General features: G+C 46.1%; 1 protein-coding gene and 1 long non-coding RNA gene across 2 annotated transcripts in view; both read left to right on the top strand.

The window, feature by feature from the left end:
- LOC308594002 overlaps positions 1-24,947 on the top strand; it is a 104,647-nt gene that overhangs the window by 10,865 nt on the left and 68,835 nt on the right. The window lies entirely within an intron of this gene.
- DUSP22 (dual specificity phosphatase 22) overlaps positions 17,943-24,947 on the top strand; it is a 48,183-nt gene continuing 41,178 nt past the window's right edge. Inside the window, exon 1 of the mRNA XM_081206664.1 lies at positions 17,943-18,349. Within this exon, the coding sequence (XP_081062790.1) occupies positions 18,329-18,349 (21 nt within the window). The 5' untranslated portion in view covers positions 17,943-18,328. The remainder of the gene's footprint in view (positions 18,350-24,947) is intronic.

Genomic DNA, 24,947 nt, shown 5'->3' with positions numbered 1-24,947 from the left:
GTACAGCTTCCAGGCCATGTGGCCAGAATGATTAAGCCACTTCTGGTGAACCAGAGCAGCGCACGGAAACGCCGTTTACCTTCCCACTGGAGCGGTACCCATTTATCTACTTGCACTTTGAAGTACTTTCGAACTGCTAAGTTGGCAGGAGCAGGGACTGAGCAACGGGCACTCACCCCATCACGGGGATTCAAACTGCCGACCTTCTGATCAATAAGTCCTAGGCTCTGTGATTTAACCTACAGCGCCACTCACGTCCCTCTCACGACATGTAGCTTGGTGTTTTTTTAAAAGCAAGCAAACAAACAAAACAGCCCTGAATCTCTGGTTTATATTCAGGCACCACTTTACTACTAAAACGTGGGCCACCAGGGGTAGCTATGCAGCCAAGCAACAGGCATTTATGAAAGAAGAAAGAAGAAAGAAGAAGAAAACAGTTTGCGTGTGTACCTTTCTGTTTACCTTGTAGAGAGGAATTATGTGCCCTTTCCCTATGCATGTGGGTAGCAAAGCACTTTAAAGTAAAAGAAAAAGACGGGAAAAAAGAAGGAATTCTTTATCAGTTCAACATATCTTCAATTTATATATTTTAAAAACATTCTCTGTTGCAGTTCAGGCATATCTACGTTACAAATTTAAACTGCTCTGTCATGACTTTCCCCCAAGGCAGGAGATTTAGGGTCCCCTTGGGGCCGGAGAGGTGGCCCCTGACTTGGAGCTGCTCAAATGTTTATGAGAGCAATCCTGTGCACCAGTAAAGCAAGCTGGTGCTAAGAAGTTAAACTGGTGTAAGGTTAAAGCAGATCCAAACTTCATTCGGCAGTGGGCTAGCGCTGGCTGGGCTGGCCTAGGCTTGGCGGAGGTCAAACAAGGCTTTTAAACAATGCTACACCACCCTTTTTGCTGGCTTAACTAACGCTGGGTTGCCAGGTCATGTGACCTAACTGAAGGGGCTTAGGATCCCCTTCACGCACCCTTTTCAGGGCTTACACCAGCCTAAGCACCACCAGGATACATGAGATACACCTCTCCAGCTAAACTGAGGATAAAGGAGTTATGCTGCTTTAACCAGGCTGTGTTAGGAATCTCCCAGCTCAGCTGGAGACCTGCTGGATCCTAACCTACTCATCCTGGCAGATCTCGCTATGGAATTGCTCCCCAGATCACAATTTATTGGATGCTTCCAGTTTTGCAGCAGGTTCTCCCTTGCACTGGTTTTGTTTTAGGACTTTTCTGACTGGGATTTTCTGCTGTTCTGATTCATTTTGACTTTGTTTGAATGTGTGTGTTTCAAAATGTACTTTATGTAAACCTCCCAGAGAACTTTGCTGCATGGGCACTACAGTCATACCTCAGGTTACAAACACTTCAGGTTGCACATTTTTGGGTTGCGCACGCCGCCGAACCCAGAAGTACCAGAACAGGTTACTTCCGGGTTTTGGCACTCGTGCATGCACAGAAGCACTAAATCGCGCTTTGCGCATGCACAGAAGCACCAAATTGTGACCCACGTGTGCGCAGATACGGCTCTGCGGGTTGTGAACGTGCCTCCTGCATGGATCACATTTGTAACCCATTTACACTGTATATGGATGTATCCATATTAATTATGATAATGATTGCAAAGTCCCAAGAGTGGATTATCTGTCCATTTTTTTCACAGGGAACTCTGGGAACTGTAGCTGTGTGAGGGGAATAGGGGTCTTTTAACAACTGTCAGCTCCCTTAACAAACTACAGCTCCCAGAATTCTTTGAGGGAAGCGTTGACTATTCAAAGTGGTACCATAGTGCTTTAAACGCATGGCGCAAATGTGACCAGGTTTCATACCCCTGCTGTGCTCTTGGGGCAGTCCCCACCTCTCAGCTTAACCACCTGCCAGCTAACATCTCTCAAAAGAGTTTTTGTGAGGAGAAAGTACAGAGAAAGAAGCACATATGGTATCTTGAATTCCTTGAGGAAAGGCAGGTTGTTGTCATTGTTAGTAGTAGGTGTGTGTGTGTGTATGTATATGTCTCATGGGGAATGAAAAAGGAGAGGCATGGGTTTGCCTAAAGTTTCAATATGCTCAGTTATAGATGGCTTCTGTATAGATGCAATTCTAAATTTAAATCTGAATACAGTGCATCTCATCAGAATGGGGAAATGACCGCTGAGAAGAGTGTTGGACTTTGGGCTTTCATCGGCTCCCAGTGCGAAATCACAATTCGGTGTGCCTGCCTCTCACCCATTGTTGTGGGGCCCACCCTGTAGCATCTCCTCACAGTAGCATAGTTAGCCAGGGGTGGGAGCAGTCCGCACTGGGGGGGAGGGGTCTGTAGTGCACCATCATGGTGGCTACTGTTTGCTTCCTAAACAAAGCCCAGCCCAACAACTTTAATCCACCCCAGGCACTGGCATGGGTTGTTGTTGTTGTTGTTTAGTCGTTTAGTCGTGTCCGACTCTTCGTGACCCCATGGACCAGAGCACGCCAGGCACTCCTGTCTTCCACTGCCTCCCGCAGTTTGGTCAAACTCAAGCTGGTAGCTTCGAGAACACTGTCCAACCATCTCGTCCTCTGTCGTCCCCTTCTCCTTTTGCTGTATCCTCTTGATTATCCATAACCCATGAAATAAGTAGGCTTCAGTGAGAGAGAGAGAGAGAGAGAGAGAGAGAGAGAGAGAAGGGGCAGATTTATTTTTTATTGTTATTACAACGCAGGTGGTACTTTCATTCTTCACCGTTTAGTTTCAATGTGCCTGAGATCTCCTTTCTTCTCAGAGAGGTTTCCCTGCTGAGTACAATATGAGTGATATCAACAGTACTTTGTGCACAAGGCAGTGTTTTCCGAACTCCTGATAACCGTTTTCTGAATTTAAAATTATAATACGTCCATGATACAGGTGCTCTGGAAGCACTGGTTTTCAGAGTGTGGAAGTGTAAACAAGTAGCACAGCCTAAAGAAAATAAAGAGCAAATCCAGCATCTCAAATTGTGGTTTGAGTAAATATGCAACAGCAACAATAATGGCTAAAGTCCTTAGTGAAAATGTTATTTTTTTCGGTAAAGATGGGTTTCTCACTACAGGAGTAATATTGTTCTTTCGAGTCCTTCACTTTCCACATGGTTATAAACCAAACTCACTCTGCATAAGAGGATATTACATTTAATATTATGCTGCAAGGCTTTGTGACATAGCATATTCCTGAGCAGTTAAAAATTATATATATATATACAGTGGTACCTCGGGTTACATACGCTTCAGGTTACAGACTCTGCTAACCCAGAAATATTACCTCAGGTTAAGAACTTTGCTTCAGGATGAGAACAGAAATCGTGCTCTGGCGGCATGGCAGCAGCGGGAGGCCCCATTAGCTAAAGTGGTGCTTCAGGTTAAGAACAGTTTCAGGTTAAGAACAGACCTCTGGAACGAATTAAGTACTTAACCTGAGGTACCACTGTATATATATATTTACACTGTTGCCGGGAAAGTTCAGCAGAGCTCTGTCATGGGAAAGAAGGGGAACCCCCATTGCTAGCAGCTCCTCAAAATGCTTGCTATACTTTTTTAAAAAAAGATGTCCTTCAGTAATGTTTCCACATTCTTGTCACTGTCCCCAGGCTCTGCCTTCAGTCTGTCATGCAGAACTTTGGGTTGAGGTGAACAACAGAATGTCACACGACAAGCATGGGGTGAAGTTAACAGGAGATGGGGTGAATCACTACACATCTGTGAAAGGAGGAGAATATGGAGAATAGAAAGCGCAAGAGGGGAGGAGAAAAGAGAACTGGGGGAGGAAATTTTATGTGCTAGACACTCGTGGGATGAGGAAAAAATATCATGCTTTACACGACGCTGTTTGTAGAAACAGGAAAAAAGGAAGTTATATGTGCGCCATACCCCGCCTCCAACATTTCTCCAATGAAAATCGGGGCGTCCCATCCCATAATAGTAATTATACTATCTGACTGGGTTGCCCCAGCCTCTCTGGGTGGCTTGCAACATATATAAAAACGTAATAAAACATTAAACTTTTTTTTAAAAAAACAGTATACAGGGCTGCCTTCAGATGATTCAGGGGTCAGATAACTCCATACTCTCCAACATCTCTCTGATGAAAATAGGGACATCCTAAGGAAAAGTGGGGATGCGGGTGTAGCTGTGGTCTAAACCGCAGAGCCTAGGGCTTGCCGATCAGAAGGTCGGCGGTTCAAATCCCCGTGACGGGGTGAGCTCGTGTTGCTCAGGGGAACCTTTACCCTTACCTTTACCTTTAAGGAAAAGTGGGACATTCTGAGATCAAATCAGAAACCAGGACTGCTTCTACAAATCCAGGACTGTCCTTGGAAAATAGGGACATTTGGAGGGTCTGGTGTGCAAAGGCTGGTTGGGGAAATGGGCTCTTTGGAGGTTTGGGAAGGAAGAAGAAAATAAGATTTTTGATACTGCAAAAGCATGACATGACTTCTTAATAACAGGGTAGAAACTATACCAAAACAAAAGAGCTACAGAGTGGCTTAACAGTCAGTCCTTCTTTCCAGGGTATTCTGGGCATTGCAGTTGTGTGAGGGGAATAGGGGTCTGCTAACAACTCTCAACACCTATAACCAACCACAATTCCCAGGATTCTTGGGGTGGGGGAGCCACAACTGCTTAAAGGGGTATCATAGTGTTTTAAATGTATAGAGCAGATGAGGCTGATGTTGCATCAAACAAGTGCTATCCCACACTTTCTAGTACAACCTGGGTGTTACGTACTGAGTTGAAAAGGATCCAAATTGCAGCAGTCTGATTGGTCCTAGAACAATAGGATCCAGAATGCAGCAGTCTGATTGGTCCTAGAACAATAGGATCCAGAATGCAGCAGTCTGATTGGCCCACAGGAGCCACTCAATCCAACTCCAGGTGGAAGTGAATCCGCAACCTGATTGGCCTACAGGAGAATCCCGGAATTAGCCAATCAAGTGGGTCCCATTGTGTAAATAATGTATAGAAAGCAGACATTCTGAGGGAACTTCCATTCCTCACTACTCTGAGCTGAATAAAGAGCATGAAATCCACACTCGACTCCGAGTATATTTCACATGGGCAGCATGTGTTTGAATCCCGTTTGAAAACAGCAACCGTCTGGAAACACCCAGAGTGGTTTTTTCTGAGGGAATGTTTTGTCTTTCCAGAGAGGATGTGTCAAGGAGTTGAATCTGGGACCTTGTGAATGCAAACTTTGTGCTCTACTACCACAATCGGCTCCCAAGTCTGAGAGCTAAGCTTATCCTAACAGGAAGAGGTCAATTTGAGATGGCGTGCGAGTTTCTGGAGTTTCAAAATGGCTGGTCCCTCAGTCATTGAGGCATTCTGACTGACAGAATCACAAACTTAGCAGGAGATTATAGATTACTCTGGCAACTTGAATCAGTATATTCCTTTGAGATTCTGGGACCTCGAGACCCTCCTCCTCTTCAGTGCTCATTCCACCTTGTGGGTCTCAGTAGCCAAACTCGTATTGTGTGTGTGACCCCTCTTTCCAGGCTCTTAGTTTGTAGGGTTTGCTGCCTGGTCACGGGCAGAATGTCCGTTACTTTGGGGCTTTCCCCCACTCAGCAACTTCCTTCAGGCTTTTCTTTTCATTTTGAACCATCTTTCTCATGCTTTCTCTCTCAACTGGTGCCCCCCCTCCTGTTAGCATAATTCTACCCCTCCTTTCTTTTTCTCTCTTAAATAATCTTTATTAATTTAAATTACACACTTATACAGTGGTACCTCGGGTTACATATGCTTCAGGTTACACATTCCACTAACCCAGAAATAGTGCTTCAGGTTAAGAACTTTGCTTCAGGATGAGAACAGGAATCGTGCTCCGTTGGTGCGGCAGCAGTGGGAGGCCCCATTAGCTAAAGTGGTGCTTCAGGTTAAGAACAGTTTCAGATTAAGAACGGACCTCCAGAACGAATTAAGTACTTAACCGAAGTTACCACTGTACAAAGAATTTGCAATCTCATACTACAAAAAGAAAATTTAAGAAAAAACAATTAAGGAAAGAGAAAAGAAGAAAATACAGAAAAAAGAAAGAAGACAAAGCAAATTTACGTACATAAAAAAAACCTTAATCTTCCTAATTAATGCTTAATTAAACACTTAAATAAAAAAGACTTCTGACAAAACGAGTTTTCCAATCACTCTCATTGTACTGTTTATATTGTCATTGTTTTTTCGCACAGTTTTATATCCTTTAATATTGTTCCCGTCTACTCCACAAACGGTATTTGTTGTGTTTACAAGTGTCTCTCAAGTTCTGCTAATATGGTGTGGTTGGTACAATATGATCTTATATGATCCTTAAATATTCTCCATTCTCCAAATATTTTCTGGTTCAATACTCCTCTAACTCTTCCCGTCTCTTCTACCCCTCCTTTGTCTTGGAACACTAAACCTTTACTTCACGTGGGTATGCTAGTTAGAAGTCAAACACTTACTTATTTTTAAAAATGAACCAGGTGAAAAGGAACATATAGTAGTAGCGTGTGTGCCTGTCTGTATCGGAGAATCTGTAGCTTCCAGTGGCCTATGGGGATAGCTTTCCCCCCTCTCTGTCCATATCTGCAGGGACTGATGATTCATATAAGCCCTGAACCAAGTCTATGCCATCTCAGGAAGACAGGAATTGCCAACGTGGCAATGCTGTGTGCAACTCCCATCAGCCCCAGCTAGCTCAGCTGATGGAAGTTGTAGTCCAATGATATCTGTGTCTCCACATCAGATTGACAAAAAGCTGCAGGAATGTGTCTTAGTATTTTGGTCCACACGAAACCTGGAAATTCAGTATCAGGGTCATGGGCATAGCCAGGATTTATTTTAGGGAGGGGGCAGGTTTTTGTTTTTTGTTTTGTCAGGGAGGCAGAATCGAGTTATCTGTGATGGAGTTGGTCAGTTAGTTAAGCATTTTTATCTATTTACTTCATTTTGGGGGGCAGCTGTTTCCCCTGCAACCCCCCTGGCTACACCCATGATCAGAGTTGGTTCAATCTAAATTACTGTCCAAGCCACACACACACACAAAAAAACCTTAACATTGTATACTGTAATGTAGCATTACTGCACAGTTTATTACCGGATTTCACATATTAGGCTGTATCCTATAATGTAATGATTTTTCTACCAGATTTAAAGGATTACAGTGCCAATTATCAGCAACAAATGGATGGTATCCGTGAAATGTGGTATGTGACTCTAATGCTGCTTTGCCACGAATCGTAGAATCTTTGAGCTGGAAGGGACCATAGAGTCATCTAGCCCAGCCCCCCTGGAATGCAGGAACCTCGGCTAAAGCATCCATGACAGATGACCATCCAACCTCTGCTTAAAAACTTCCAAAGGAGGAGAGTCCAACACCTCTCGTGAGAGTTGGTTCCACTTCCAAACAGCTCTTACTCTTAGAAAGTTTTTTTCGAATGTTTAGTCAGAACCTTCTTCCTTGTAACTTGAAGCCTTTTGTTCGAGTCCTACCCTCCAGAGCAGGAGAAAACAAGAATGAGATAAACATAGTATCTCAAGATAGCCTTCGTTCCAATTTACCTAGAAGTAAATTCCACAGTGGGATGCGGGTGGCGCTGTGGGTTAAACCACAGAGCCTAGGACTTGCCGATCAGAAGGTCAGCAGTTCGAATCCCCATGACGGGGTGAGCTCCTGTTGCTCGGTTCCTGCTCCTGCCAACCTAGCAGTTCAAAAGCACGTCAAAAGTGCAAGCAGATAAATAGGTACCACTCTGGTGGGAAGGTAAACGGCGTTTCCGTGCGCTGCTCTGGTTCACCAGAAGCAGCTTAGTCAATAAAATAAGATGAGCCCCACAACCCCAGAGTTGGCCACGGCTGGACCTAAGGGTCAGGGGTCCCTTTACCTTTACCTTAAATTCCATACATATATTTAGTATGCCCTTTACACAGCATTGATCATGTTAGTGCATGGTTTTTCTTCCAGAAATAGCCAGCTGAAGGAATCCAATCTGAATTGGGACCCTGGAGGGATGGTAGGGGAGTTTAGCCCACTGCTGTGGTCCTAATTTAGCTCAGCCCGATCCCCACAACTTGCATGAAGGAAAAGCTACCATGGAAGTGAGGTACATCTGCATTTGACGTGAGAGAAAACCTCTCCCATCGAGAAAGAGCCAGGAAGGGAGATTCCAGTGTGTCAAACTCCTTTTACTTCACAAATTCAAGTGGTTTTTCTCTCAGAGCACAAAATATAACAACTAATGGCCTAGTATAAATGGATGGCTTGAAAGAGTTTCATTCTTCCTCCACACAGTGTTCACTTCAGCCTCTCTTGGGAGTTCTTAAGACAAATGCTGTTCGCATGTGCTTCTGAGTGAGTCCCCTGTACTGTGGGGAACTCCCCTCTCAGGGGAAATTCAGGTGTAGTCACAAAAAGGGGGGGGAGTCCCCAATGATGAGACCACAGTGCACAAGACCTCTGCAAAAATGGCCACGTGGCTACAAAAACTTTTGCAGTAACCCTATCTTGTTCTACAGTGAGTATACTTTGAGAGGAGAGCAAGAATTTTCAACAGTGCTCTTTGGAAGCACTGCTATGTATTAATTCCAGACACCAGTCCCAGATTTACAGAAGCTGTCCCACTTTTTGGTTTGATCCTAGAATGTCCTGCTTTTCCTTAGGACGTCCCTATTTTCATTGAAGAAATGGCAGAGGGTATGGAAGGAGGTCCCTATTTTGATCAGAGTAATGTTGGAGGGTATGGAGTTATCCTACCCCAGAACCATCTGAGGAAAGCCCTGAATGGGGAAGTTGTTGTTGTTTTTAAAAAGTGTACTGTTTAATTGATTGCTTTCGAATTATGGTGGTGGAGGAGACTCTTGAGAGTCCCATGGACTGCAAAAAGATCAAACCTATCCATTCTTAAGGATATCAGCCCTGAGTGCTCACTGGAAGGACAGATCCTGAAGCTGAGGCTCCAATACTTTGGCCACCTCATGAGAAGAGAAGATTCCCTGGAAAAGACCCTGATGCCGGGAAAGATTGAGGGCACAAGGAGAAGGGGACGACAGAGGACAAGATGGTTGGACAGTGTTCTGAAAGCTACCAGCATGAGTTTGACCAAGCTGTGGGAGGCAGTGGAAGACAGGAGTGCCTGGCATGCTCTGGTCCATGGGGTCATGAAGAGTCGGACACGACTAAACGACTAAATAACAACAACGTTTAATTATGTTTTTTAATATGTTGGAAGCCACCCAGAGTGGCTGGGGCAATCCAGTTAGATGGGTGGGGTATAAATAGTAAAAATATGATTATGGAATAGGATGTCCCTATTTTCATCAGAGAAGTGTTGGAGGGTATGTAATTCCCCACTATGCTCCTTGAGCATTTATGCACAACTTTTATATCAATACATAAATGAAAGTAACAATCCAGCAGAAATGAAAGCTACAAAGCTCTTGTCTCCTATACATATTGTTATAGACTCAGGGTGGGGGCAAAACCCCAGAAATGAATAAATGGTAGGATTTTTATTATTTGGGATGTGAAGAGAGAAATACAAGCTGCAGAGGAATTCCTGGGCTACCCTAGGCAAAGCAACCTGGCCAAGGTAGAAACAATACAGGGCCATTGAGGGTCACTGGCAATGCAAGAGAACTGTCCTCCTCACCTTGCCTTGAGGTGTGAACAGAGACTGAGAGTTGCAAGGTTGCCAGGGTAACTGTGGTTGAGGTGACAGGAAAAGAGTTTTGAGCAAGGGTTGCTGGGAAAAAGGAAAAGGAAGAGACTTGGATCCATCTTGGGCAGGCTGGCTGCAGGCTGGCTAAGAGAAATGCCTTGGACTCTGCACTGCTGTGGGGTATAAGCCCCTCTTGAAATGACCATGCTGTAAGATCTGGACTCCCTCTTGCAGACTGAAGGTGTAAATAGGTGAATAAACCATATTTCTTAAAGCTACGACATTAGTCTGTCCAGTCAGTCCATGACTTCATCTCTATCACGTTTCAACAGATTGTGCACAATGCAACTAGAGTAACGTTCTGCCACCTCATCGGTGGACCAAACCAGGAAAAATGTGATTGCGTGATCTTATGAAACCAAAATGACGAATTTAAAACATGATCAAAATGGAAGCGATAAGCTGTCAGTAATAGCTGGGCCTTGAACTAGGGGCTTTCATATCGCTATCCTGTGGTGAGCTACTCAAGACCAAAGAGCGAAGTCTCTAGGAAGGTGACAGACTTTTAGCAGAACAGAAAGCATAAAGCACGCTGCAGTTATGCGCTCGCCCACTCTTTCCCTGAAACCTGGAATCTTCATCAATGCCATCTGAGCTGCAGAGAATGGATGTACCTGTCAATTTCAGTTTCTCTTGGCTTCTTATTTTTCCAGCCTTACGTTCACATCTTCACTAGTTCATTTATTATTGTTAAAACCGCATGAAAATTCACTGGCGAATTAGTGCAAATTTTCCCCAAACATCTACAGTTTAACACCCTTTTGCCTGATATATGCATTTTTACATGCCATTTCCTCTAACAGAATCTGTTATTTTCACAAATATATGCATTTTGACGAACATGTTGCGCAAGTATACGCATTCGTGTATGCGTTCCTTGGCCTAAGAACTCAAAAGTCCCAGCATTCTTTGTTAGAGAAGCCACCCAATCACTTTGGCTGTCCTTTTATTGTGCCTTTCTCAGCTGATTCCCAAAAGATAAGGCCTTAAAGCACCTCTGAGACACCTCAGGAGGAAAAGAGCTGGGGGCACCTCTGGATGAGTCTTTTAATGTGCACTCAACTCCGCCCTCCAGATGTTTTGGAACTACAACTCCCATCATCCCTAGCTAACAGGACCAGTGGTCAGGGATGATGGGAATTGTAGTCTCAAAACATCTGGAGGGTCAAGTTTGCCTATGCCTGGTCAAAATGATCTGTGAACTTAAAACTTTCTAGGGAGGTGTTATGTACTGAGCTTGGATCCTAGAACAATAGGCAGGTAGGATCCTAGAAGGCAGCAACCTGATTGGTCTGCAGGAGCTGCCCAATCCGGCTCCAGGAGGAAGTGAATCAGCAACCTGATTGGCCTGCAGGAGCAGCCCAACTGGCTCCAGGAGGAAGTGAATCAGCAACCTGATTGGCCAGCAGGAACAGTCCAATCAGGCTCCAGGAGGGGAGTTGAATCAGCCAATCACATGGGATCCATTGTGTAAATAATATATATATAGCCAGAGGTTTTGGGGGAAAGCCACTCACTCACTGTTTACCATGAGCTGAAATAAAGAGCATGAAATCAACACTCAACTCCGAGTATATTTCTGGAGGGATATGTGGCATGATTAGTACGCCACACATGGCCCATAGCTTCCTGCTGAAATCCTGTAATTTTTCATAACACAAACACACAAAAACACATTATGGGGTTTGTTCCTGCTTTTGTGGCACTGTAGCATTGGGGTGCTCTGGCAATGTGCTAATGTGGTGTTTTCCAGATGTTATGGAACTACAACTCCCATCATCCCTGACCGTACTGCCTCCCTTGCATCTATGCCTGTGTTAGATCAGTTTGTGTTCAGTAAGGAGCGAACTCCTACTAAGCCAGGAGTTGGGAACCTTTGAACCTCCAGATGTTTCTGGACCACCTCTCCCATCAGCCCTCGCCAGTATGGCCAATAGTCAAGGTTGATGGGAGTTGTAGTCCAACAACTCTCTGGAGGGCCAAAAGTTCCCCAACCCTGAATTAAGCCAAACCTTGCCTTAGCTCAGTGTGGTGCAGGAACATGAAGGACCAGGGAGGTACAGATTGGCTGCAAGCTTCTCTCTGGGAGCCACACGTTCATGTAGTTCCACTAAGGTGCAGTTTGGTTCACTGTGAACAAACCATAGTAAGCAGAGTAACACATGCGCAGTTTGGGGTTGGCAGCCTCTTATAACGTGCTTGTTAATATTCTCTGGTGTGGGAATATAGAAGCAAATCCACGAAGCTCATCGGAGATTATAAACACCTATGAATGTCAACATCCACCACATTTGGAAACAGTCAGAGGAATGCACATATTGTATCGAGAGGGAGCTGTGTTGCAAAAACAAGGAAGAGTCTTGCAGCACTTTAAAAAGTAACAAATATATTGTGGCAAAGAAAAAGTAAAAAAACGTTGTGGCATAAAATGTCCACGAAAGCTTATACCATAACAAATTTGTTTAGTCTTGAAGATGCCACAGGACTCATTGTTGCCTATATGTATTTGTATCTACACACTCCTGTTACAATCATACTCCAATTCTATACTTCATGTGTGGGAAACCTTTGGCTTTCCAGATGTTGTAGAACCTGCTATATTAATTTACCTGGAAGTAAACCTCATTGCATTGGGACGCGGGTGGCGCTGTGGGTTAAACCACAGAGGCTAGGGCTTGCCGATCAGAAGGCCGGCGGTTCGAATCCCCGCGACGGGGTGACCTCCCATTGCTCGATCCCTGCTCCTGCCAACCTAGCAGTTCAAAAGCACGTCAAAGTGCAAGTGCAGTGGTGCCCCGCAAGATGAATGCCTCGCAAGACGGAAAACTCGCTAGATGAAAGAGTTTTCCGTTTTGGAGGTGCTTCGCAAAACGAATCTCCTATGGGCTTGCTTCGCAAGACGAGAATGTCTTGCGAGTTCCTGCTGGGTTTTTCCCCTTCCCCCCCTTTTTCTAAGCCGCTAATCCGCTTATCAGCTGATCCGATCAGCAGATAAACCGCTAAAAGCCGCTAAAAGCCGCTAAAAGCCGCTAATAGCGCTAATCCGCTAATCCGTCAATGGGCTTGCTTCGCAAGACGAAAAAAAGCTAGCCGAAGAGAATCACAGAACGGATTCTTTTCGTCTTGCGAGGCACCACTGTAGATAAATAGGTACCACTCCGGCGGGAAGGTAAACGGCGTTTCTGTGCTCCAGAAGCAGCTTAGTCATGCTGGCCACATGACCTGGAAGCTATACGCCGGCTCCCTCGGCCAATAAAGCGAGATGAGCGCCGCAACCCCAGAGTCGGCCACGACTGGACCTAATGGTGAGGGGTCCCTTTACCTTTACCTAAACCTCATTGCACTCAACAGGACATATGCAGTCCATATGTCCAAACAGGTATCTAAATATGGATCATTATAAGCCACGTGTTTAAATGTAGAAAGGGCAGCAAGATCTTCAGACCACCAATTAGGGGGTGCTGAGTTTTTGCCCTTCCAGCTTTTCAATACAAGTCACTTTGTCATCGTACATTTTGAGACGTCCTCCTGTATACACAATTTTGAGTTAGAGGATACTGTTGACTGGTTCTGTGCTGAAAATCATGTTGAGATGCACAGCTGACTAAGCCTGTGAAACACACCTGCTTCACGACGCCAGAAGAAACAGTGAAACTCTGAAAATGGTTTGATATGGTTTCAGCTCTGAAACTACGACAAGACATTTTGGCAAAATACTCCAACCAACACAGGAAACCTACCTTCATTTCTATAGTGACTTACACCCCCCCCCCGAATATTTGGCCAGATACTATCAGTTTATATTAAACAGTAAAATTACTCAGCAGTGGAAAAGCTCCTAAATATGAAATTGTCTCTCTACATTACTGCACTGCCCAGATATTCAAGCAGATTAAGATAAGTTTCATTTTCTGTGCGACAGTGACAAATAAAGGAACTATCACAGCAGGTGAAATAACAACAACAATAATATAAAAGGATATTGTGAAATTTCCTGGAGTAGCTGCTTGCTTTTATTTACAGAAATATTTGGTCAAGTGATTTGTTTGATAGTGAAATGACTTCGCTGAGGGTGATAGTTTCCAGTGGAAAGCTGTGGCAAAGACTATTATATTTTGGGTGCCTTTCCTCATGTTCCATCATTAGATGACGTGCATCATGGAGGTTCAGATGGGTGGGGTATAATAATAATAATAATAATAATAATAATAATAATAATAATAATAATAATAATAATAGCCTGCTCTGAGGTAAGGTCTGGCACTGACACCATATTATTTCCAGCATCAAATTAAACCCCTTTTGCCTCAGCGTTTTACATTAGGGCATTTCTAGCTGGCTGAATGGTTTTTAACTCTTAACTTTAGGGGATTGTTGGTGATGCTTTATATTGCAATTCTTGATTTTAAATTATTTTATCTACCCTGAAATCAATTTTTGGATGAAGCAGGACAGTGGCACAAAAACCTCCCCGGTCCATTCAGCCCATTCAGCTTCCACTTTGTAGAAGTCACCAGTTCACATCCCGTATTTTTTGCTCTATAAGACTCACTTTTTCCCTCCTAAAAAGTAAGGGGAAATGTGTGTGCGTCTTATGGAGCGAATGCAGGCTGCACAGCTATCCCAGAAGCCAGAACAGCAAGAGAGATCTCTGCTTTCACTGCGCAGCGATCCCTCTTGTTGTTCTGGCTTCTGAGATTCAGAATATTTTTTTTCTTGTTTTCCTCCTCCAAAAACAAGGTGCGTCTTATGGTCTGGTGCGTCTTATAGAGCGAAAAATACGGTATTTCCTGTTTCTTTGATTACATACTTGCCTTCAAGAAGGGAGAGGTGGGCTGTCATTGCAGTAGCTGCCACCCTGATTGCAAAGTAATTCTTTCTCCTCTTACGTCTGGGGTGAGGGTTAACTTTGGGTGCTTTTTTCCAAGGTGAAAATTAACAATGGAGAACAATGATTTTTAGAGGACTTCATCCTTTGCACTGGCCGGTGCCATGCAATGACAGAATCTGGACAGAGAGGAACTGGCTGAGGTTTATGCATTTTCTGGTCCTAAAGGTGGGAGTATGTCATTGTTTGCCTGTCACTTCCCATCCACAATGTAGGCCACAGGAAGCTTTGGGAACTTCACACAGGCCATGCCATCTACACAGTCACAATAACAATGGGATGAAGGCGCCCTTCCTCCTACAACAGGTCCTGGGCTTGACAGACCTTCCTTTTTCCATCTGTCCAATTTATGAAGACAGAGATTTGCAACAAGTGTCATTCTAGTACTACCCTTTTCTGCATCTGGTTAGGACCTTTGCTGAATTTGAACAAAGGCCAATAATGTGCAGAACCATCCTTCAGATTGCAAAAGGGAACTCTGGTTATTCTTCATTTTTTAAGGGACTTGGGCTTTTGAGAATGGAGCTATGAGTCAGGGTAGTTAACCTGTGGTTTTCCAGATGTTGCTGAACTCTAGCTACATTTGGCCTCAGCCAGGGGTGATGATAGCTGTGGTCCAACTACATCAGGAAAGTCACCTGGTCCCTTTCCTTGCTATAAATAGGCATACACATACAAGCAAAAGATATGGAAGTCAACCAACAAAGTATTTTTGGCTTTTTATCTCTATTATTCTCAGCAGTGCAAAATTAGCTATGATGCCCTTTTTTTGTTGCTGGAGGAATGCCTTATTCTTATCACTGTATGACAGATTACTGAAGGATGACACTATTTTGCCTGGTGGGCTGTACCTAATCCCAGCCATCCCTTTAGGCTGAGAGAGAAGTGTGGCTCATTTAGTATATGGCATTAAATCGGAATGACCATAGGGCTTCCTGAGTGGGTTTTTTAATGTACAAAATCCATACCCCCGGTCCGAGATATCTATTTTCTCCATGCTATCACAATCATGGGTGCCCACTGAACTATATACATGCTGCAGTTGTAAGAGTCCTTGGGATTTCGATGTGAAAATTCTAGCAGAAGCTCATTGTGCAGCCAATTGTCTCATAGCCTAAATTAAACAATACAGCTTGGAGAGAGATACAAACATGATAAATTAGCACCTAATACAGTGGTACCTTGGGTTAAGAACTTAATTCATTCCGGAGGTCCGTTCTTAACCTGAAACTGTTCTTAACCTGAAGCACCACTTTAGCTAATGGGGCCTCCCGCTGCCGCCACGCCGCTGGAGCATGATTTCTGTTCTCATCCTGAAGCAAAGTTCTTAACCCAAGGTACTATTTCTGGGTTAGCGGAGTCTGTAACCTGAAGCGTATGTAACCTGAAGCGTATGTAACCTGAGGTACTACTGTATCCCCCATTAAGGTAAAAGGCCCCCTGCTACATCTGTGAATCAGCTGCACAGGGATATATGCATAGCACCACTAATGTCCTGGATTTCCAGCACTGCACCTGAAGTTGACTTTTAACTCTGTTATTCTGTCTTCTGGCAAACAAGCAGGAGTGAGAAGATATGTATCGTAATTTCAATGAGGTGTATATCCACAGGGATGACATTAGATACAGCTTGTCTCAGAATAAACCAAGTTTTGGGGGAAACCATTCCAGTTTTCCAAACAGTTCCAAGCCTGACCACAGGTGACTTTGCTCCGTCAGAGTGGAATCTGCTTGTGACCTGTTAGACCTGTGTCATACTTTGCTGGTATGTTGATTCCTGGTCCCTTTCATCAATGTTCTAACAGGCTATTGCAAACAGAATAAAGGATAGGAAGGAGGTGTGGTCTGTTTAAGTTACTAGCAACTGCAGATGCTTCTAAACAAAAAGGCTTGTCAACTATAAGAATGGCTTTTAAATAGTGCAGTTCCATAAAGTTTTGGCTCTCCAGTTGCCGCACTCAAACTCCCATCAGCCCCAGTCCAGCATGGCCAACAGACAGGGATGATGAGAGCTGTAGTTCAACAACATCTGGAGAGCCACAGGTTCCCCACTCCTGCTGTAAACTATATTTGGGTTTTAAATTTATTCTTTTTTTAACGTGCAGCTGTTTCAAGCTTGTTTCTCTAACTTTTGAGGTACCCAAAGCACCAGAAAACCATTAGCTACTGAAGGAGACCCAAAAAGTTCTTAAAGCTTGTAGCTCTTTTACCTGGGCTGTGGGTTAAACCACAGAGCCCAGGACTTGCCGATCAGAAGGTCGGCGGATCGAATCCCTACAACGGGGTGAGCTCCCATTGCTCGCTCCCTGCTCCTGTCAACCTAGCAGTTCAAAAGCACGTCAAAGTGCAAGTAGATAAATAGGTACCACTGTGGCGGAAAGGGAAACTGGCCACATGACCTCCCGGAAGCTGTACACCAGCTCCCTCGGCCAATAAAGCGAGATGAGCGCCGCAACCCCAGAGTCGGCCACAACTGGACCTAATGGTCAGGGGTCTCTTTACCTTTACCTTTAAGCTCCACTTCTCTTAAGGGAGTATTTAACTAGGTACCAAACTGCGGGAGGCAGTGGAAGACAGGAGTGCCTGGCATGCTCTGGTCCATGGGGTCACGAAGAGTCGGACACGACTAAACGACTAAACAACAACAATTTAACTGGGTGTAAACATGCATAGGATTCCATTGCACTAAAGCTGAGTAGGTTGTGATGGATTAAAAACTGCATGCAGAAATCCCCACGATAGCTTCTGGTAAAAAACAACAACAGGGGTTTTGAGGGCAATGGAGGCGGAATTTGCAAAAACGGATGGGATGAAAACACGGCACACACCACAGCCGATAACACTATCTTCGACACGCCCACAAAACAACTCCTGCTTATCTCCAGCTCCGAAAACTTTGCTATAACTGGAACATCGAAATACACGTCGTGGTAAACAATGTTCCAATGTAGCCATTTACTGGAAGAAAGAAAAGATCCTGCAACGAGGGCTTGAACTCTTTTCTGACAAAGTGCTGATTTGCATGAACGGCAAAAAATAGAAATATTTTATATGCAAGAGAAGTAAGTCGCGGAATTGGGCTGCCCCTGCTCAGAAACTGAACGTCCACGCCCACAGTTCGCCTAGAAGCCCCAGACGCCGCTTACTCATCCTTCCAGGAATGAAAGCTCACGCTCCGCTATGCGTTCGAAAGGGCGGAGCCCGTGCTTGGCGCAGCGCATGCCGGGAGCTGTAGTCTTCGAGCCGCGGCTTAGCCCGGCGCGGGGTTAGAGTGAAAACTACGAGCCCCAGAGTCGCTGGCGGCGAGATCGGGGGAAGCTCGCTCGGCGCCTGGATTTTAACCGCACGTGGGAGTGGTTGAAGGCAAGGAGGGCCGGAGCGAGACGCAATTCCTGGCAAGGGCGAGCTCGCAACTAGTTCAAGCCGAGCTGCTGCTCCGATTCCAGCCGAGTCCAGGGGCGGCCGGGCGGAAAAACCTCCGATCATAAGACGCCTAGGAGGAAAGTCCCGGGCTGGCAGACAGTTTTGCGGGCGGGGGGGGGGAAAGATGCTGGCGAGCTGCGCAGCAAAATAACAACACAACCACCCCGTTTACCCAATTTCCCATTCACAACGGAGTAAATACTTCCTCCTCTGCCCATCGCGCATTTTTATTTTATTTTATTATTTGCGGCGTCCCACCAACTGGGCTGCTTCCAGTCTCTGGTGCTAAAGTTTCAGACCGCTTAGAGCCATGGGGAATGGGATGAACAAGGTAAAAAAAACGCTGCTTATTCTGTTTTGTTTCTGGGTTTTGTTTTGTTTTTTAAATGCGTTCGCGCGCGAGGTTTCAGAAACGATCCAGTGAAGAAACAAATAGAGAGGATTCCTCCCCACCCCAAACTAAGCCACCCACTCGATGCTTGTTTTGATCCGTGGGAAATAGGGCGTTTAAAAGCGACGCTTCCTTTAAGGGGAACTTTCTGGATACTGAGTGGCAACAAGCGACGGCTTTTGTGGTGGTGGTGGTGGGTGGCTAGCAAACGAAGGCGCTTGAAATGGGAGGCTGGTTTGCCCCGTCTCTGCCCCCCCTCATGTGCATCCCGACCTCCCTCCCCCGGTTGTTTACTCGGAAGTAAGCCGCACCGAGGTCAATGTCTGAGACTTGAGGCTGCAAGTTTATTTGTTGCTGGGGAGGGGAGGGTAAGGTGCAAGCGGGACTTCCTTCTGGGCACACGCATCATCATGTGCGTAGGCTGGTTTTGTGAGCCTGTGTAGGACAGAAGCCTTACACAGTTGGGCAAGCTCGTTCCTGGCCTCACACCTCGAGTCCCCAATATTGGAGAAAGCAAACGCCTCATAATTCGCGCGGCTGGATCTGCGCCAGCCTTGCCACCATCAACCTCCTCCTCCTCCTCCTCCACCACCACCGCACATAGTGTGCTATTTTCACGGCTCGTTTCCTGGAGGCGCATTTTGTCTTTTGCATAGGCAGGCGGAAACGCTCCGGTTAGTCGAAGAACTTGCAGCTGGGTTCCTCCTTGGCCAGCTCGTGCATGCTCTTTAAATCGCTAGAGGAGCCTCTTGCAGTCGCCTTCTCCTTTGGTCATAAGAAGAGTGGCGTTAGCTTTATAGAATCATAGAATAGTAGAGCTGGAAGGGTTATCCCGTCCAACGCCCTGCAATGCAGGAATGGACTCGCATTTGGCCAGTGGTCAGGATTGATGGGAGCTGGAGGGTCACAGATTCCCCATCCTTGGTTTATATTTAAATAATAATAATAATGTAGAGGAGATCCTGGGCTTCTTGCACATTTCCACACAGGCTGGTGGTTTGCATGTGCGTGCATCCCAGTTGCCCCCACTGATACGGATTGTGTTGGAAGTTGGTGGCGTTCAGTGTGTGATGGCTTGGTGCTGCTACCCATGGCTTCCTGATGCCAGAGTGTACCAAGGAGTGATGCCCGTATTGCAAAGTGGGAGGCTGACAAAAGGAAGCTGGATAGTTTCAATGCGGAAGAAGAGGAAAGAAGCAGAACACTTTAGCCAGACTTGGCTATGTCTGCCTGGCAAGAAGTTGGATGAGATGCTTCATGCCCACCTCATGACACACCATGATGTCTCTCTTAATAAAAAGGAGGACACAGGAAGCTGCCTTATAGCAGGAGCTCAGCTGGTCAAGTAGGAGGCTCTTAATCTCAGGGTCATGGGTTTGAGCCTCAGGCTGGGCAAAAGATTCCTGCATTGCTAGTTGACACTTGTGGTCCCTTCCAATGCTACAATTCTATTGTTCTAAGTCAGATCATTGGTCTACCTGGCTTAGTATTATCTACACCAGCCTTTCTCAACCTTGGGTTCCCAGATGTTCTTGAACTGCAACTCCCACCATCTCTGACCATTGGCCATGTTGGCTAGGAATGGTGGGAGTTGTAGTCCAGCAACATCTAGGGACCCAAAGGCAGTGGCTTTCCAGTGTTCCTGAAATGAATATTTCCCGGCCCTTTCTGGAGATACTGGGGTTTGAATCTGGGGCTGTTTCTGTACAAAGCATATTCTCTACTACTCTGCTTGGGTTACTCAAAACATCGTGGAAGTGGAAGTTTTATCCATCACAATGAAGTGTCCATGTAAGATGGTTTAGGGTTCTAATCCACTTATTATTATTTAAGGTACTTGGAGATGGCCTTTAATGCAGCTTACATAAAAGGCTTCCTTTGCCTAGATTGATAGGATCCTCTGGTCAAGTGTGTGGGCGTGGCTAAGTAGGAGAGGTGGGCGTGCCCATGAAGAGTCCCACCCACCTTGTACTTTGATTTACCGGGCTAGATCTTGGCCCCAACAGCAGCAGGCAAGTTTGGCTGTAGCTGGGGTCATAAGTGTGCAATTAGGAGAGGAAGTGGCTGCTGAGTGAGTGGGCTTGCGAGCTGCTTTTGGCCACCTTTTTCATCCATAATTACCGTGATGGGGCTGTAATGACTGGTCGCAAGAAGCTCAGAGGCTAACTGCAAAGCCACGCACCCCTGGAGATGACCAGGCCTGTTGGTATCAATGCCCTTAGTTGGTAAACGGAGTGTACCCTTTTCCCGTAACCATGTATGGTGTAGGCAAGAGAAATCGGCCAGCCGTGGATTACTTGAATTTTTCCAAAAACACCGCAGCCCTTTGTTCGTAAGCCAGACAGGCTTACTCGCTTCCTTAATGTTTCTGACAAAAGGCAACCCCCAGAGATTGCTAACAGCTGCTGTTGCCACAATTGGATCATCTGGCTGTTGTTTGCTCCTGCCCATTGCCTGACCTGTCTATAATGCTGCCTTCAGTCGCTCGCCTGCTGCTGGAACCTCCCTGAAGCGGAATCGGCAGCATTTGCTCACATTCTTCCTCTCACACACTGTGGTCTCTCCCACCCTTTGAGCCTTCGGTTTCCCCCCACTGTCTGTTTCATCTTGTAAGCTCCCTGGGGGCGGGGATCTGCCTCAGTAACTTTGGCAAGTCATCGAAGATGCTTTGTTCCGAATCAGACCAATGCTCTATCTCCTTCATCTTGTCCACACGGAACCGGTAGCAAGGTTTCCAGGGGTCTCTTCCGGCCCTTCTTGGAGTTGTGAGGGATTGACCTTGGCATCTTTGGAATAGAAAGCTTGTGCTTTACTGCTGAACTGTACTTCCCTCCTCTGGGATCTGATGTGACATGATATTGTCACAAAAGCTGGGTGCCTCCCCCTCTGTCTGCCGAGTGGTGGCAAGAGCCCATGGGGTTCCAGACACAGTGGAGACTGTTGCAGCTTTAAGAAATATGGTTTATTCACCTATTTACACCTTCAGTCTGCAAGGAGGGAGTCCAGACCTTACAGCATGGTCATTTCAAGAGGGGCTTGTACGCCAGCCAGCCAGCAGCCAGCCTGCCCAAGATGGATCCTAGTCTTCCTTCCCTCTTCTTTTCCCCAGCAATTATTGCTCAAGACTTTTCCTTTCACCTCACACCTTGACAACCTTCCAATCCCTGTCTCTGTCCCCTCCTCTGGTGGGGAGGGGGGAAGGACAGTCCTCTTGCATTGCCCATGGCCCTCAATGGCCCTAATTTGTTTCTTACTGGCCCTAGCTTGGCCAGGTTGTTTTGCATAGGAATTCATCTGCAGTTTGTTTCTCCCTTCACACCCCAAATAATTAAAACCCTACAATTTCTTAATTTCTAGGGTTTGGAGGGGGTCTCCCCCAAATCTATAAGAATATAGATCATGAACAGGAAAATTAAGACACTCCAGATGTTGTTGGACTTCAGTTCCCATCAGTCATAGCCAGCATGGCCAATGGTCAGAGATAATAGGAGCTGTAGTCTAGCAACATCCAGTGGGCCACAGTTTCCCTATCCCTGTTGTAAGTAGCACTTCCCTCCCCTGTATTTAACCCTCACCCCAAAAGCATGGGCAAAGAGTTTTATGCATCAAGACCATTTGTGGCTTCATTTCATTGTGCTTTGGAGTTCAGTGGGCAACACCGAAGCATACTGAAGTGCATTTATGAGGATCTTATAATTCTCAGGCGGAACGACTACTAAAGTTTAGGGACTAGGCAAGCATCTTCTTGTGCCAACTTGTGGCTCTTTGCCACTGTGATCTAAATCATGGGGGAACGCATGCTGTTTTCTCCTCAGGTAGCATCATTTCCATGTCAGCCTCTTCCAAAGAACGTGCGGTGCTGATATGGTGGCATCATATGGAGTGAGGGTTCGAGACCATCTGAAAAGTATGGCATGCATCAAGAGAAAGTTCTGATCAGGAAGATTAGCATTGGTTCGAAGGGGCCAAAGTGTGAGAAGGGCATGGAAGCAACATGGCCAGTTTTGTGGCAATTCCTGTGCATTAGCAGTGCTACATATTTACGGGACCGCCTCTCCTGGTATGCCTCGCAGAGGACTTTAAGGTCCATGAATAATCATAGTTTAGAGGTCCCGGGCCCTAAGGAAGTTAGATTATCCTCCACCAGGGCCAGGGTCTTCTCAGTGATGGCTCCGACCTGGTGGAATGCTCTGTCCCATGAGACCAGGGCCCTGCAGGATTTAACTTCCTTCCGCAGGGCCTGTAAGACAGAACTATTCCTCTTGGCTTTCAATTTGAACCTGGCTTGATCTTTTATTCCCCTTCCTTCCCTCCCCCTCCCCTTTTTATGAAGATTACCCGCTCTGGGATCCCACAGTTAATTCTCCCCTCGTCTCTTCGCTGGCCAAATAGGACTAATTTAGCCAGCTAGCCCTGGTGATCATCTAATGTTTATTGGATGGATTTCCCCCCTAAATTGCTTTTTGATTTTATTGTTACTCACGTTTTATGCTGTTTTTTGTAGCATCAATTAAGTGTTTTAAATTTGTTGTTAGCTGCCCTGAGCCCAGTTTTCTGAACCGGGAAGGGTGGGGTATAAATAAACATTTATTATTATTATCATTATTACATGTTAACAAGAGTGTAGCCTCATTTATCATGGTTGTAGAATTATAGAGTTGGAAGGGACCACAAGGATCATCTAGCACAGTGTTTCCCAACCACTGTTCCGCGGCACACTAGTGTGCCGCGAGATGTTGCCTGGTGTGCCGCGAGATGTTGCCTGGAGGGCGAGAGGCGGGGCGGTGGCGGCGAGGAGAGGCCGCCCAGCGCGGGGCTCTCGCTGTCTGCCTGCCTGGCTGCCTGCGAGCTCGGCGGGCAGCGCCACCGTCCGCAGCGCCCGCCTCGCGGCTCTCATTCCCTGCCCCTGCCAAAGCTCACCCAGCCAAGCCGCGCTCTCCTTCCTGCCTCGCTTTGCTGCCTCCTCCCCCCCCCACCCCCAAAGCTTGGAGGTTCCCCGGCAAGGGGGAGGGGGAAAAATTGAAACTTACACTTTTGTGCGTCCCTCCCGGCGTGACGCTGCACGCTGACGTCACGGGGCTGTAATGGTGGTGTGCCTCGAGATTTTTTTCATCAAACAAGTGTGCCTTTGCCCAAAAAAGGTTGGGAAACACTGATCTAGCATAACTGCAATGCACGAAACTTTCACCCAACATGAGATTAAGAGTCTCATCCTCTGCTGGTTGAACGATCCCTCAGGACTGTGATGTGGCCTGGTCCTTGTGCAAAGGCCTGCCTGCCTTAAGAAGTGTTGTGAGAGGAATGACAACTGTGGCGGGGAAAGGGGACAGCACCCTAGTCCACACATGTCTTGGTACATATGCAGGTCACGTAGTACCTGCAGATCCCTTCAGAGAGAGGCAAGCATAAGTGATGTACGAGAGTTGCATTGTTCTGGCTGTCATGGTTCTCTGGTGAAACAGGGCATGGAAAAGCTTCCTGTGACTTTAACTGGCATGTGCCTCTTGGTGCTGGCCTATTTAAAAAAAATGTCAAATTGCATGTTCCTTGCCATTGTCATACCTCTGATATCAGCCTGTGTACATTCCTAAAATGATGAGCAAATTTCCGGGCCCCCCCCTTTCTGTGTCATTGTCACAGGAAGGCTGGTCTGCCAAAGATCATGAGAAGCCGGATAAATCTTGAGCACATTCTTTGTTCAAGCTGGCAGGCTTTTGATATATAACCTCTTGCCACACTCGATCCATGTGGCTTGCAGTCTTTTGCATTTGCTTGCTTTGAGTTTGGATTTCGTTCAGGACTTGGGAATGATAAAAAATGAGGTACTGGTCAGCCCCGGCTGTCAAGCGGCTTCGAGTGACCCATTTAGTCATATGGGGGATACCACTAATGGGCCATGGCACCTTAGGGGAGGGATATATTCATCAGAGCTGCAGCATGGGGCAGAAGATTTAACCAGCTTCTCCTCTTTCACATGCTGGGCGTTCTCTCTCTCTCTCTCTCTCTCTCTCTCTCTCTCTCTGTGTGTGTGTGTGTGTGTGTCCTCCTTCCCTGGCAGCTATTTAAATAGGGCAAACCAAAACCACCCTAATCTGACATTGGAGCTGCTTTATAGGCCAGGAGCTGTTCGTTTGCATGTGGTTGTTACTTCAAACCCTCTCGGTGCCCTCCTCACCTCTACAAAATGGCGGGAGGGCTGGAGATCCCCTGCTACAAAAGCCACTGTACACAAATAGCTCCCCTTGTCCAGCAGATACCACGTAGCTGGGAGCTCATAGCAGATCTGGGCTGAAAATAATACCATGGACACGGATAGTCCACCCCAAAATTTCTGGCTATCAATATATATGATGGCCATATAATGAAGAGGGCATGGAGAGTTGTCCCGTCTCCCATAATCTCCAGTCCTGTTTCCACACCCACAATCTCCTCATGTCTTTTGCCTCTTAAGTTTCCAAACAGAGACCTAGTGAAAGCCTCAAGGTTCAGATATGGTCCTTGGACTCCCAGTGTCTGCTCCTTCCTCTAATTCCAAATG

Source organism: Podarcis bocagei (genome assembly GCF_964188305.1).
Source record: "Podarcis bocagei genome assembly, chromosome: 8".
Classification (NCBI taxonomy): domain Eukaryota; kingdom Metazoa; phylum Chordata; class Lepidosauria; order Squamata; family Lacertidae; genus Podarcis; species Podarcis bocagei.
The sequence above is the reverse complement of the archived record's forward strand: the minus strand, read 5'-3'. Positions and strand labels throughout refer to the sequence as shown.